General features: G+C 40.6%; 1 protein-coding gene across 9 annotated transcripts in view; it reads right to left on the minus strand.

The window, feature by feature from the left end:
- Window positions 1–16,252, minus strand: part of LOC114873991 (protein unc-13 homolog B) — a 190,774-nt gene that overhangs the window by 132,982 nt on the left and 41,540 nt on the right. For 6 of the 9 annotated variants that reach the window (XM_046285426.1, XM_046285429.1, XM_046285428.1 and 3 more), the window contains 10 exons: window positions 8,583–8,702; window positions 7,001–7,170; window positions 6,553–6,746; window positions 6,132–6,164; window positions 5,466–5,584; window positions 5,082–5,268; window positions 4,793–4,993; window positions 2,411–4,696; window positions 2,232–2,335; window positions 1,593–1,795 (listed from right to left, as the gene is read on the minus strand). In XM_046285426.1, the coding sequence (XP_046141382.1) occupies window positions 1,593–1,795; window positions 2,232–2,335; window positions 2,411–4,696; window positions 4,793–4,993; window positions 5,082–5,268; window positions 5,466–5,584; window positions 6,132–6,164; window positions 6,553–6,746; window positions 7,001–7,170; window positions 8,583–8,702 (3,617 nt within the window). The remainder of the gene's footprint in view (window positions 1–1,592; window positions 1,796–2,231; window positions 2,336–2,410; window positions 4,697–4,792; window positions 4,994–5,081; window positions 5,269–5,465; window positions 5,585–6,131; window positions 6,165–6,552; window positions 6,747–7,000; window positions 7,171–8,582; window positions 8,703–16,252) is intronic. The other 3 variants (XM_046285431.1, XM_046285430.1, XM_046285427.1) reach the window with 3 other exon arrangements.

Here is a 16,252-nt window from a genome sequence, read left to right on the forward strand (position 1 = left end):
TTGTACGTCGAAATTATCTCGTTCCAACCATCCAAAACGAAATTACACCGGCCTCGATTCTACAATTAAATCTTTGATTAAACGCAACGTTGATGAACGCGGGTCCAAGCGTAACATTGACGTAAACGTTTTGCATCTTCGTGATCGATTCGTAGAAAATGCAAATTGTATATTCGCAGTAGGTTCAACTGCGGCAATTCAAACCTGGCTGATTCCGGTGCAATTTTCAGAGTCGGACTTGCGAGAGCAAACAGTAGTGTCGCAGTGGGCCAACTTCGTCCCACCTTGTTGGCTCTACGAATTTACATTTTCCATTGTGGTGGTGAATTTCTCTAGTAGTATACAAGGTGCTTCAGAAATAGCTGACTTTAAACGATTTTTACTTGAAACCGATCGAAATTTATTTTAATGAAGTGCATTTGCCAGAGTCTATCGTAGACAAAAGTTATTTGATTTTCCAATGAGTAGAATGCACTCTTAAAATTTGACAATTTATTTCTGAAACAGCCTATATATTTGAGCAGAATTCCGGCTCCCAGGAGCGCGTCAGGTGCGTACTTAGGGCGCCACGATCGGGCGACAAGGTTGCGTTAATGGAAGTTTCGTGTCACCGGTTGTTAATCCACGCTCGCGATTCTGACGAGCGACGTATTTTCAAGGTAACAAGGCAGCCGGGTAAATGCACATTTTATTTCAGTCACGGTTTCCTTACGAGGTTTAATTTCAAAAAACTTTTCTTCTTCGCCGTGTTTTCAGACGACCGGGAATAAACAGTATTGCAATCGTTATCGCATACTTCTCTTTTGTATATATGTGCAAGTGTACATGTGCATAATCCCGTATTTCTTCCCGTTAATGAACATTCATTGTACGTTTACAATAGCTCGCGAAGATAACGGCTCGGCTATTGTTTCCAACGCGATATCGCGACATATTGCTCGTAATTTATGTGTTCGTGCGTTTCAGCTTTCTGGGACGTGCGTAACATTCTCATACCAATGTTCTTTTGAAATAATCAAAGGAAATTCCGATTTTCAATTTAATTATATTTCAAGTTTTATTAGTGAACTGTATCTCATTTCATTTAAGGATTCTGACTGTTGCAGACTATTAAATTCATTCGCACTGTTTGCATAATTCATTAAGTTTCTTAATACTTTGTTTAAAATTTCGTAAAACGAAACCTACTCGTCTTATTAAGTTATCTGAACCGTTCTCAAATGATTCAGATTTACTTCAAAACCTGTCCTACGATCCAGGGGCAAAGATCAACAAACTCGTGGCGACCTTCTAAATCAACAATCAGTGACAATGTACACAGGCGATAAACTACAGAACCCGTAGGTGCAGTCTATAAAATGACAATTGTACGTGACGAATCGGTACAACGCGAAGGTAATGACTGACAAGGCCATTGTTGTATCAACGAAGGACTAAGTAGAAAAATGCGGGTCGCCGGCATTCAAAGTCGCATTTTTCGGAAGGTCGTCTGTGAGGTTGTTGACTAGCTTTACGATGAAAGGGATTGTTATTTTCTTTCCTCCTCGACAAACTAATTTTAATAATTATTCTGACTGATAGAGATTACTCACCCGTAACTGCATGACGATTTGGTTGTACGCCCAATGCCATCGTTGTCTGGCTGTCATTTCCGGTCGTTCCTTTAGCTGTGTAGGCACAGGTGCAGCACCGACCATCTCGAGAAGTTCCTCGTCAGGTGGTGGTTCGGGTGGACTCCTCGGTGGAGTGTCCATCTGAACACTTTCTTCCAAGGATGCTTGTTTCGTTATACTCCCTGTGGATGAACAATTGAAAACTTGATTGCATCGTTCTAACATTTACTATCCGCTTCGTGACTGACATACTGGAGCGAAGCGATTGATTTACAGTAAAAGTTAGTTTAACAGAGTTGGGACACAATATAGCAATTAAAAGTACTGTTTAATTGTTGATAATGTAGCGGAACACAAATTTAAAGAACACAATTTCTTTCATAGACTTAACATGGGTATCGGTTTCTGTGAGCATTCCTCAAAGACACCACCGATCTCTGATTTTATTCTATATAAACACTCACAGTGACCACTGTGATCGACTTGCAAAGAATGGTCAAAATTGATAATCCAGTTTTTGAGTTAAAAAGTTACAAAAAATCCCTTTCAGTCATTTAATAGCGGAGCTTCACTCCAATCATACAATTAAAATGATAACGTATTGAAAGGTAGACTTACCACGTGGACTTTCGGTGTGCGACATCGGAGGTGTTGTTTTGTAAATATCCACCAACGAGCCCTCTCGAGAGCCACGAATCATTGCTTCATCTGCTCGTTCGTACCTTCGTAAAAAAAACATTAAAATCATTAGACATATCGACAAAACTTAAAATGTAATTCTAATTCTTAGTAGTCACCTTTCAAGAGGCTCGTCCCTCATCTTGTAATCGTCGTTGACAGCGTTACTTATACCGACTTCCGGCTCCTCTATCGAGTCCTGGTCTTTGAAATAGCCACGCTGATAACTCTCAGCTCTAGAGATAGGCTGTGGAGTGGTGAAATTCTGTCCATAACTACCTCTCTTCTGATAAGAGTCTGTTCTCGTTAGGGGTGGTTTGAAGCTTTCTTGGGTGGTCGAAGAGAAAGAATCTTTTCTCGTCGGCTGAGCATACGAACTCCTTCTACTGTACGATTCTTCAGGGAAATGATCGGAAGCATAAGAATCGCCTCTGGTCAGTTTCGGTTTCTGAGAGTGCTGACTATGCTGAGAAGAATGCTGACTGAGTTGGCTCTGATGCGACAGCTGCGAGTCCTTCCTTTGCGGCTCCTTCGGAATGATTTCTGGATACTCTTCGTCTTCTATCACCTCTTCTTGATAGGATTCGGCTCTAGTTAAACGTTTCCCATTTGCTGTGGTCGTAGGGTGCACCATTGCCGTCACTGTCATACTGGGTGGAACGTGATTGGGTGTGACGTGATTGACCATCGTTGTCGAAGGCTGCACCGTACTTTGCGGGGGCTCGGTCAAAGTAGGGGCAGCAGGACTGGAGTCACCAGCTGTTGAATAGTCGCTGATTACTTTCTTCTGCGGTATGCTACTAATTGAACTCACGGCAGTTTCGATGGACTCCTTCAGTTCGTCGTCCCTAGATTCCAAAGAATCGGTATTCTGTTGGACTAGCGGACTAGCGTCGCGTTTCTCGAGTTTCTTTCTTCTCGACAGACCAGTCGACGATAAATCCTGACTTTCTTGGGAAGTGAAATAATAATCTGATTCGCTTGACTGATATCCATTCGGTCTGGTCTGACCTCTCGGAGTAGTTACCGATAACTCTGGAACCTCGCTTGATCTCCTCTCCGTACTAGCAGATGGACTGTCTTTGTAACGTTCCTCGAATGATCCTGGATAAGAATCGTGATAAGACTCTTCGTACTGTTCAGGATAGTCTTGGTATTGTTCCTCGTACTCGTTCTTGTACGTTGTAGTGACGGTTTCTTCTTTAGTGTACGGCGTTTGATAATCAACATAGTCTTTCTGAGGTTTACTATAAGCGTCTTCGTAATTACTCTGTGACGTAATGGGTACTTGATTGTAGGTGTCTTGAGTATAGGTATCCTGGGGGTATGTTTCCTGATTATACGTACCCTGATTGTACGTTTCTTGGTTGTAAGTGTCCTGAATATATGTACCTTGGTTGTAAGTGTCCTGTTTATAAGTATCCTCTTTGTAAGTGTCCGGTTTGTAAGTTTCTTGATTGTAAGTATCCTGCTTGTAAGTTTCTTGATTGTAAGTGCCCTGATTGTACGTATCCTGATCGTAAACTTCCGTCTTATATGTCTCCTGATTGTACGTGTCTGGATAGGATTTCTGATAACCTGTCGACGTATTTATATTGTACTGAGAATCGTATTGCTCTTGTTGATACTGATTATAGGTATTTGTCACGTTGTTTTGGTCGTATACGCTCGACGGTACGGACACGCTGTAATCCTCGTATTGCTCCTGATACGTATCTTCTTTGTAAGGATGCACTTTTGTTCTGTCTTGATACTGTACGTTGTTCTTATCGAAGCCCATCTGATAATTATCATCGATTATCATATCTCTGCTGGTTTTTCTGTATTGATCGTTCGGTTGGCTAGTGTACTGATCGTTCGGTTGGCTCGCGTTTGGATATGTCATGTCCTGATACGTTTCCTGATAAACCTGAGTGTTTTGTTCCACGTAAGGCTTTTGATACTCGTCCTTGTACGAGTTCTGTAAATACGTTTGATCGTACGTATCCTGTGTCTGTGGCTCTTGATACGAACGACCATAATGGTCATCGACCTGGGGCGTGTAACTGGACCCATATTGACTATCCTCAGCGTATTTAGTTTTACCAGGCACGTGCATCTGGTCGTAACCACTTTGCTCGCTATATATACTGTCAATGTAGGTATCCTGAGGTAAGTTATCTTGGCTGCGATAAGCGTAATTATAGTCCTCGTTGTAGTCAGACTTGTAGTAGCTCTCCTCGGAAGGAGTTCTAGTCTTTGGCAGTTGCCTGCTCGGTGTGGCAGGTAAGGAGGCAAGCTTACGATTGATAACAACATTGCTTGGCGTTGTTGGTGTCGGAGGTAGTTTCTTTCCCGTTCCTTCTGTACGAGACGAAGGTCGTTGCTGTGGTTGAAGCGGTTTCCTACGACGAGTACTGTGACTACTGCGAAACAAACACAACCACACGTGTTTCACGTTTGTTTTGCTAAACATTGGTTACGAACAGAAACGAAGGAAGGCGAACTGATTGTTGTAATACCTGTAATTTAGTTCCTCCGATTCATAGCTGCGTTGTCTGGTAACTGTTGGTCTATAATCGGGTCGATGAATACCAATACTAGATGCAGGCCTCTGTGGAAGCGTTTTCCTATTCCTTTTATTTTCGTAATAGGTACTACTTCCTAGATACCATTTCCCTCCACTATCCCATTGTCTGTCCTCGTCATCTTGACCGTACCTACTGACATATCGAACATCGAAGAATTAAAACCAGAAAAGGATCAATGCACGTATCGAAATGAATATCCGGTACAATTCGAAACACTTACCTTTCATCTTGATAGCCGTATCCTGTGATGCTATCGTAGTACTCATTGTATCTGATATCCGTCTGGCATTCCGGATACGTGGCACTCATTTTCCCTACTCTTCCGTCGCTGCTATATCCATCGGTATAATAAGAGTGGTCGTCGTATAAAGTCATCTGTCGTTCCAAAGACGGTCTTCTATGAGGGGCTGTTTACGTGCACAATAGAAAAAGAAATGCATGTTACAATCTTCTCTTGTCGTTTCTTACGTGTACAAGAAAAGAACGTGATTCGTGTCGCTTTTACATGGAACAAAAGCAGTCACGTATTCGTTCTTGTTCAGAAAACAAGGGGAAGTGGGGGAGGGAGATATTCGTGTTGTACACCAGGGGGATAATATCATACCTCTTCGCCTGGAGGAGCTCGTAGTGGTACTCGGATAGTACTCGGTATCGCTGTAGATCCTCGTTTCGTCGAGTCTCGTGCCGTGATAGTCATAACCCTCGCTGTACCAGCCGTCTTGGCTGAAATCATGGAACAACGATGAAGGAAAATCGCAATAATCGCGAGAGATTGAAGCGGAGATGAAATGACCCGCGTGAAATGACAACGTTTCCCTGGGAAACGAGCGATACGCTTTGTTAAAAGACATTTCCAACGATCTCCTCGACTATCGCAGCACCGCTAACTGCGCCATGCAACTACCTGTGAGTGCTCAATGCATTCTTCATAACCCATTAAACGTAAACTATTACCCTAACATACGATAATTTTCTTTGTATAATTTTCTCTATCCTACGAAATTCTTAATGGACTATCGTACTTTCTTGTCCCTTCGTGAAACGAGTTCGAAAAATATTGAAAAAGATTTAGGTAATCGAGAAGCTAAAACTATTTTCTGTGATAAACTATACATGTCTGTGTGCACTGTTGTTGCTGTGAAATATAACACTTGACTATATCAGTGACGGACAAATGAGAAAGCAAAATGCTAAATGAAAGACATATGTGAAATATGCGATGAAAATCGTAGAACTTTCTCACGAAACCATTGGGGTACTCGTTTCGTACCTGTCCTCGTAATCCCACGTGTGCTTCCGTCTTCTAAATCAGGCAAAGAAAAAAGAAAGAATAAACGATTTGTTCCTCGGACATGTCGCGATACACGATCAGGGTCGTACAAATTTTCTCGAATTGAATTCATTTAATATATCAGTCAGACATCCTTCTCAATGCACGACCCTATTAATTGGATTTACTTCATTCAAGTTATAATTTCTCAATACAACAGCAGCAGCAGAAGAGAAAGAGACAGATAAGGAGAAGAAGAAGAAGAAAAAAGAGAAAGAATGAAAGAAGTTACTAATTGTTGTAGTTGAAGTAATTTATCAAAGGAAGAAGTATTGCTGTAAGGACTTGTAACGTGTTCGTACTCTATACCGATTTCGTGTGTAGTATATTTGTGTTTTAAGGCTGGGTAAATGTCAAATACCTGTACTCCTTATAGTGTCTTGGTCTACTATTGTAGAAGAGTGGCTCGGAAGATTCTGAAGCGTGCTGAGACTGAGAATACCTTTGCGGTGGACCTTCTTCTGGGTATGGTTCGTCGTATCGTGGACTGTGGCCCGATCCACCGTAATTTCCGTAATTGCTTGGAGCTAGTCTTCCTCCAACTGTGGCTGGAATCTGATAGCACACGAAATTAATGACGCATCGATCCTGAGGAACACGTTTCTTCAGGGAATTACAACTATATGCTACGAACTAACGCTAACTTGTAATTTCTATCCATCGTCGAACGTCAATACGGTCAAATAAAATTTGTACTTTATAATATTTGAAATCTGTGTCGAGTTGTGTTAAATTTTGGATTTGATTTTCACAATACGATGTTTCGTAATTAACAAACAGAGGCAATGGAAGTATCGATCAAGCAATACCTGATGATCGTCCCTCTCGTAGCTATTTTCTCTCGAGGTCTCGAGAGATCTTTGAGGGGTAGCCAATTGGTTGGCAGCGGTACGAAACTGCGAAGCCGAGCTGTTTGCGCCCTGTCCGCCTACTGGATAATTCAGGTCTGACGTATAGTCCGAATCCTCTGAGTAACCCGCTGAAAGGCAATTCCGAATTTAATGTTCTCCACAGAATAGGAGAAATATTTTATTTCGAAACAATTGTCAGGCTCGTATCTCTCAGAAACAAAGGTTTCGATGCAAAGAATCATATGTAAATTCACTAGCTCGTGCGATTCAAAATCACTCTCCTTATATAATATTTGTGGGCTAATTAAATTCGAAGCAAAACAGTTTCCCTTGCGAATAAAATTAAATATACGATGCAGAGATAAATTAGCTAAAAATATATCACGATTCCCTAAGGACGATCAAATTGTCCAAGTTGTATCGAGAATGAACCACGATGAGTTTCTATCTTTACTTTGTTTTGTTTTTTATTCACTGTAAAAATCGACACATTACGAATTAAAAAGAAAAAATGTAATCATCTTGTGTTTCCACGAAACACGTTGTTCGCGAATAATTTCGAAGGTTCACCGAAACGGAAAATTGGTCGATATTGGACGAATCCGAAAAATTGAAAGAGTGCACTAACGGGGGAGAGAAACGATTGATGTCCATGCGATATGTTCGTTCGTGTCGTGGATATATGTTTGATATGTTTCAAGAATTCTTTTGTTCAGGGAACGATAGAGATCCACAGAACTAGGAGAACAAAAAATACAGGTAGATCGATAAATTCTTCTACATAGAAAGAAGGAAACAGAGAAAAGATGTTAATTGTTTAAGTATTATCATGCCGGGGATGCGATGATCCAATGATAGCTGGTTGATAGATTGGTCTTTGAACAAGGGTTGACATTTGAAGGGGTAAGTTACCGACGATGCTCGATGGTCGATAACCACAATAGGGATGGCGTTTCGACTCTGCTTATTAGATGAAAATACCCCACGTGCACACTCCGTGGATAATGCAATTGCAACTGCATAAAGTGCTGTTATGGTCGCTGATCGTAGAGAAAAACTAGCATTACGTCGAATCGATTTTTAGGCGAAAAGCTGGTAGCGGAAATACCTCTGCTAGCTGTTCGGGAATAGCGTTCCAACGAATTCGTACTGAATACCAAGAATAAAAGCTTCTATGAGAGACAGAAAGAGCTGTAATCGTTACGACTACACGAACGTATTTACTTGAAATTCTAGTTACACTTTTGTATACGTTAATTTATCATTACAGTTGACCCTTGAACAATGTGAAAATTGGTGAACAACGTGGTGCTACTATATTCTTCTAACAAAATAAGTTAAGAAAGATATATTCAAGGGTCAACTGTACGTTACACGTGCGTCAATTATGTCATAAATGACAGGTGAAATTAGCGGAAGCAACGACTGCGTTAGCGAATCGAGTCAAGTATAAGAATTGATCGGGAACGTTCCTCTCGTATCGGAGGAGTCATTCGAATAAAACAGCAGCCACTTAAGCAGTGACTTGGCGAGTACTTACAGTGGCCTATATTGTACAATATCTGTCGTCGTGCCTGTTCGACTCTTGCTTCCTGGTCCATCATGTTGTTCAGCATTTCCAGCTTCCTCTGCAGATCCGCCGCCTCCGTGTTCTCAGGGTCTTTCGGAAAGATAGACATCGGTGGGGAAATGGTTAATCGCGACTCTCGAGGATATCTACTCTCTCTAATTCTGCATCGATTACTTTTACAGGTATTTGGATAAGGAAACGAGGAGTCCGTCTCTCCTCGATTCGCGTATGTCGATGCTACATCCCTTTTCGTTTTAATAAGCTCACGGTTAGAAAAGATTTTTAACGTCATTTTAAAAGGAAACTCGCATTACGCGTTCTTCGCGCGGTTATAAAGCGGCGTACACGTTGCTTGACACTTGCACCGTAAAAGAACCTTCGTGAATTGCGCTCGAAAAGCGTTTTAATCATTTTGTAATAACTTTTTATGATTGGAATTTCGCTTTTGAAAGGAGTTCCTTCGACGCGTTGAATTGCACCGGGGTCGTAAGAAAGTAAACCCTGACCTAAACCTATGAAAGGTTGCAGTATTTTTGTAGCAGCTGATTAGATTAGAGTTTTAAATAAATTTCACGAAGTTTGTTGAATATCCACGAAACGATCTACAACGATAAACGATAAGTGTTACGATTAGCGAATTAAGTGCCATACCTTTGGTACTCTGAAAAGTTCTCGCATAATTAGCGCACGTCGCCGAGCAATTTACAGTGAACCGTAATTATATGGTGTGCAAGGTATCCTAAGCCACGTAAATTGACCTGCGGTCTTGCTCGTTTCACCGGTTTATTAATGTCGCGGCTAAATGAAGTATAACTCGCGACATCCTTTAGAGATTCCCTCGTAAACGTTCGGATCTACGCAGCGTAGCTGATTCGACGGCTTAACAGCGATTTATTACGCAATCGTCTGACTCGCGTCGAAACCCTTTGGCTGCTGTTACGTTGTCTGCATCAATTTATCGTGCACCATCTCCTTCGTCTTACCCCTTTCTATCGTTCAGCCAACGATTTCGAGCAGAATTCCTATTTCTAACTCGGTACGTTTCCGTCTCGAGTGGGAACAAAACTAGCGACTTAAACCCTAAATGAAAACGAGAGATGCTGTGCAGTAGCGATCAAAAGCTTGAGACCACCCTCTCGGTGAACTGGAAACGGATTGCTTCATGGAAATTCGATGGCTCTTGCACAGGGTGTTTCGTGAGCAATCACAACTTCTCGAATGAATTTAACATAGGAAAATAAGAAGAGGAAGAAGAAGTAAATGTTTCTTTGACTTTGTTTCAATGATTCTGAACCTCTAATAACTTATTTATTGACTCCTTGTTTAATTAATTCCTGAAATGGTGACCATCATTTTACGCAACTACTAAGGTTACTGTTTATACAATCCAGATGGTGTACTTCTTTATATCCATATTGAAGTCACCACATTAAACTTTCACGAGCACCTTATGAAAGTCTCTTTATAGATTCCGACGACGACTTTGCGTGTTTCTTGTTTCTTAGAACTTGCAAACATTTACTTTCGTTTTAAGACTTTTCTGGACAACGACTATACACGACTGTCTACGTCAAATTTTCTTACATTTTTTCTACTGCTTTATCTAGATAATGAATGAAGATGAAGTCACAATTCTATAGATGGTATTATATTTATGTAAGCAAATATGAGAGATGAACAATGCATAAATGAAAGAAAACACCAAGAACAAGAAACATGATTAAAAATAAAACACAGATGAATATTTAACCTTTGCTTTCGTGTTCTTGATGAATTATGAAGTGATGCAATCTGGTTACCATATCGTGAAAGTTTTAACGAGACTATTAAGGATTTCGATTTAGATCACTTTTACAGCTGACCCAGTTTGTTTACTTTTTCCTAACATACCTGAAGTACCGCGAAAGTAATATTTGCAACATTTATTTCTTCTGCCTAGTTTTTGACCTGCAATCTGACAAGTAACCAATCGATTGCTTCTGATTCCTATCAATTGAAAAGAACACAATTTCTCAGAGGAATTGGAGTAGAGGAATACGTGAATCGATTGGTGGTAAATCTGTACAAATTATATTACTTTCTCAAACAATATTGGGCACAAAATTGTTAAATCAGAATGCATCGAACGTGCAAGTGAAAATATGTAAATGGTCTCGTGCGTATTTATAAATAGCCTACTTAGTAAATTTAACTCGTTGCATAGAATTACGTATTGCAAGTTCGTATGCAACTGGAAACGCATCTCAGTCACGCGAATGTTGCTTTTATTGTTGGCAGCGGGTCTCTGTTGTTCGACAAAATCGATAAAACGCTCATTCAAGAAACTTCTCGTCGAGCAAGCCTAGATGCGTGCTAATGTTCTTTTCGTTGAAATAAAAATCCTTAAAAAACAGTCAGCCCAATGTTCTATGGAAAAGATTTTCATAAATTCATTCAAAATTCAACCGGTAACAACATAAACCCCAAGAGAAGCAAGGAGATTATTACTCGGTCTTGTTAACGGGTTCCAATTACTCGGCAAAATAATTGCACGAGCTTATTCTCAAACACGATTAACCGAACGAACTGTTAATGAACATTAAAGACGTAGCCCAAGAGGAAGCCGTTCGCAAACCCGAAGAGAACGTCCAAGCCACCCCCTAATCCCTGATTCTCAGCAAAAATCTCTCTCTCTCTAATAATGTCAAAAGTGTAATACGCCGGCACGAGCCCATTAATGTCGGATTTGAAGCAGGAACAGAGGGGAAAAAAAATAGACTAGAAGGGAATGGCGGACAAGGGGTGAGTGAGAGAAAAAAAGGAAACGAACTCGATGCTCTAAGCACGACCCTGACCTACATATTTTGCATTCCATCGTTTTACTTCCTACGTACGTACGAACATCGCGTACAGACACATACGACTTTGTGGTTCGTCACGTGCAGTGTGTATAATTTCTTCGGACGACCAACCGCGACCCGACTGTCCCGTTCGTCTTTCGTTTATTCTGCCTCACCAACACGTCTACACGATGTTTCTCTGTGTCGGTCGAGGAAGGCACCGTTCGCTGTTTCTAACTTTGGTCTGGATGCAATTAAAAAAAGGGTCAAGCCCTGCCAGGAGAGCGTCTCGGCAGCGCGAGTAGTTCTTTTCTTTGAGACCACCCCAATCCCTGTTGGCGAGGGTTTCACCGCACCCCCTCTCCCCCGCCCCTTCTTCCCGTCCGCTCCAAGTGCATCGGGGTCCTCCACCCTGGCACTGGGACGTCTCTTTAAAGTAAAGAAAGAAAAAAAAAACTCCTCTACCGACTGCACTTCAGCCATTCCAACCCTTCAGGCGGGGATCAAAGTATTTTGCACTTTCTTGTCGCGTTCTCGGTCGAGCTTCTGCTCGCTTCTGGTCTCGCGGTGTGTCGCGATCGATTCCGAAACGAATGCAACGGTAAGAGCAACGGCTAACGAATGCCCGTCCACGTACTATTGACAAACTTCCCAAAGAAGGAGAAACAACGAGAAGAGGAAGAAACGTCCACGCGAAGACCGTCTTTGTCAACAGAAACTGCCTTCCTCCTTAGCCTTGAGTTCCCTTTCTTGATCTACTTGTGTCGAGCTCGTCGCCGGTCACGATTCATGATATGCAACTATCCGGATAATGATTTTTAGCTTTAACTCGTCCTACAACCAATACGATGAATGTTTTTTCACGTTCGATAGATAAAACGTCGAATTTTCTATTTGAGGAACCATTTTTGGCAAACAGCCGCAGAAAATATATAGAAGAAAGTGTTTAACCAGCGAAGTACACTTTTGTCGCGTAAGAATCATCAAGAAACCGTGACAGTACCGTAAAGTTAATCAGCTTAATTAAACTTTCCACTAGGATCGTCTATTTGACTTTTAAAGCAGGGTCGTGCTTGTCAGACCTTTCGCCCCGGCCCGATATTGTTTCATCCCTATCCTCAGGATGGATTAGCGTGTTTCAAGGTGGAATAGAAACGGTGACCCGCATGCAGACTCGACCAGATACCAGGAAAGTTTAAATCCGTGAAAAGTCGTCTGAGTTTCGCTAATCACCCTTCGCCACCTTTCCCTCTAATCTCGTACAGTCTGGTTTACTCGTTCGGCCAGTTAATACGATTCGCCGAATCAACCGAAAGCGTGTAATTAGTCTATTTTTGTCGACCCGAATTTCTCGTCGACGAGAATCGTGAGACGGCCCAGTGAGCATTAAAAAGATGAAAGCTTTAGTAATCATCATAAAGGGTAGAGCCTGGTCTTAATTTCAAAGGTTAATTTACAACCCCGATGGTTTGTTTTATCGGGCATTGTTTTCGAATCACAATCGTTTCGTAATAATCATTCATACGTTCGCGTGGGAATTTTCGAAATAAATGCATCAATTGGATTTACGATGAAATTTCAAAATCTGAATAAACCTTCGTATCATAAAATTGTGTAGAACGATAAAATTACGGTAACGCGCAACGTGTCTGCCTCGAATACCTGCGTGTCCCACTTTCTGTAAGGTGCATGGAAAATTTAGTAAACCACCGAAAAAAATTCACGTTGGTGCTCTCGCTTTTTCACCGCCACTTACACTTCTCTAATGTTTTCAAGGAAGGAATAATAAAAAATATCTGCAATGGTATTAAATTATCAAAGTCTCTGGTACTGCAATGTCAATTAGGAACAATGGTAATTTAAAAATAATTCGTATCTTCAAGCAACGTGTACACCGTATGTTTCAAATATGTATATTTTTCTTATCCACAACGTAATTTGAAAAATGACCACCCGGTTAGAGAATAACACGATCCTAACTAAAGTATTAACTTGCCCCGTGATTCATTAACAGTATCCTTATCGTAACACGCTGTCGAACGAACGTAATAAAAACTTCACGATGCTAGGTCATGCGTGAAATAAAATCTAATTCTAAATGCTCGTCATTCTAATTGAACGTCTGAATTGTACTTAAAAATAGAACGAACGATCGATCAGCAAGGTGTTCGCCAAAAATACGTGTTCGACGAATCCCAATATCGTGTCACTACATTCGAGCCATAGTCGACGGGGAAAATAATTCGCAATGTATAGTCGTGTAGCAAACAGAGGAGCAAGAAACAGAATCAGAAGGTAAAGGAGACAAAAACGTCTACGGACAATTGGTAACTGATTACAGTGTCGCAGCCATAGCTCGATGTATCTGCAGGTACCCTCTTTCACATGTTCACATTTGAAAAGATGTTCTGCATCGAATCGACGATTCTCACTCGGTAACGATTTCCTCTTTTTTTTCTGCATTCTTTTTGCCACGAATTCTTATCCAACCCTTTGCCCGACCACCCTCTTGTGCTATCGCCGCGCCACTGCGTGCACGTGCGATCATGGTGCTTTCGAAATATGATTTTTGTGCTAAAAACAAAATGATGCCTGAACAATGATGACAGGGACACGGGGAGAGAAACTCCGAGAGTTCTGTTCTCAGTCGATTCAACTTAATATCGACCAATTGAATGGAGCTTGCTCATTCGTCGTTCGGCCATCGTTTATAATATCGTGACTAAATTCTACACCGAACACCGTACGATTAAACGATCAAATGTTTTAAAGGTAAATGATACAGAAACGTTTAACGATTCGACGATAAAAATGAAACGTATCTAACATGAACGATTGATAAAAATGCAAATACATTCGAGAGGTGATATCATTCGTTAGGTGAACTCGAAGCACCGAAAATAAAACGAGCAAAAGTTTGATTTACGAGTGTACTCCTTTCACCTCATCGCAACTCATCACTACCCTATATGTAAAGATTACTCCTAAAGGGAACAAACGAAGTTCTCTTTCACTACGTGCTTCACTCAACAACGCGGTGCTGTCTCTCAAAGAAAAAAAAAGATTTATTTAAAAAAAAAAAAGAAAAAGAAAAACAAAGAAAATAGTAAAGGCACGCAACGTTCGGTCGCTACTTCGAACCGATCTGTGCTTCAACGTGAACAGTTTGCGTATAAAATTGAAGGTTGGAAAAGCAAAGAAAAAGATTCAGGGAAACGGGTAGCTTGCGAAACGTGACTCGCGCCGTTTCTGCAAGCCCGTTACCCCTTTTTTCTTCTTTTCATCGCGAAGCTGAGGAGTGACAACGACGCGTCGTCGCAATCTCTTGACGACATTCGACAATAAGACAAACAGAGAAAGAGAGAGAGAGAAATAGAGACAGTAAGAAAGTAGCGTACAAGAAAAAGAATACAAGGAGAAACAAGGACCGTAATAGCGAAAACGTCGAGCGTTCAATTCTCTACGATTTCATTCGATTCGCGCACGGTAAAAATGGCGCACAGGTGTCTCGTAAACAAGTACCGGTATCTTTATTCCCCGGAAATTGCGACGATTGCTCGGTTCGACTCGATAAGGGATCGGAATATTAAATTACAATTTTCGCGATCATTTTCATTGTAGAGAATTTCATTTTTCGTTTGATAACGCGGTCACACTGATAGCGTAATTAAAATAGATTTAATCAAGCCTTAAATCGTATCCAAATACGGCCAGTAGGGGGAAGTTGCCGAAATCGTACCACTTAAGATATTATGCATAATATGAAGCTCTGGTATGTCTGTTTGAGAATTTAGCTGAGCAATTTTATAGAATATCATTTAAATAACCTGTGGACAACGTTAACTGCATTTTGAAAGCAGTTGTTATGTCTTACATGCATTAGTAAAAAAATGATACAAAGGTACGATTTTGGCAACCGGTATCCTAAATCGTACTGGTTGGTTTCCAATATCCTATCTCTGAGTTATAAATAATAAATTGATTTTATTTAACATTGAGGACAATAATAACATTTTGTGCTTTTGACACGCCTGCACAGGCCTCATATACCCTTAAACATTGTATTATATTTTCAAGTTGAACTTCTTCATACAAATTGCAGAACCACTCCTCTTCATTAAGCGATACAGAAATATTTGCAGATGCACTAGTTGAAAACGTGTGTTTTATTATAGCCTTATTCATGTTATTTGCACTTCACTGTCCGTACTTTCTTTTTGACATAACTATAACCTAAAAAAATATCTAAAATATTGATCAATTGTTTAACTCGTACTGGTACGATTTGGGAAACTACGCCGCAGTACGATTTAGGCTACTCGCCGGCTCTTTTATAATTTTATTTTATTTTATTTATAAGTAACTTTTAACATGATTTGAAAATTGGCACATGCACATAAAAACGTAGGCTTATATTTATGTAAAAATAAATATCATTAAATTATTTTTAAAAGAGACAGTACAAGCGCAACATGATTAAAATTTTACATTAGGCTGACCTGCTTTTTCAAATTTGTTAGAACAGCTACTGTAATTGATTTTGATACACTATTTAAGGTTTTATAGGAATATATATGTCTTAGCTTATAAAAGATGTTGCTAGCTGGTGTCGCCATTCAATATTAAGCAAAATTTGAATGTGGTACGATTTAGGAGACCAGTACGATATCGGCAACTTCCCCCTAACTATTGCAAACTTTTTCGATAGCGTGACTCCTATCCAACACGCGTGTTCGAACTCAAAAAAAGACCCTTAACAATTAAGTTAATGAAAACGCGCTCGAGGAGAACGCGTATCTATGAAACAGAAAACACCCGGGA

The sequence above is a fragment of the Osmia bicornis genome, chromosome 4, assembly GCF_907164935.1.
Source record: "Osmia bicornis bicornis chromosome 4, iOsmBic2.1, whole genome shotgun sequence".
NCBI lineage: Eukaryota > Metazoa > Arthropoda > Insecta > Hymenoptera > Megachilidae > Osmia > Osmia bicornis.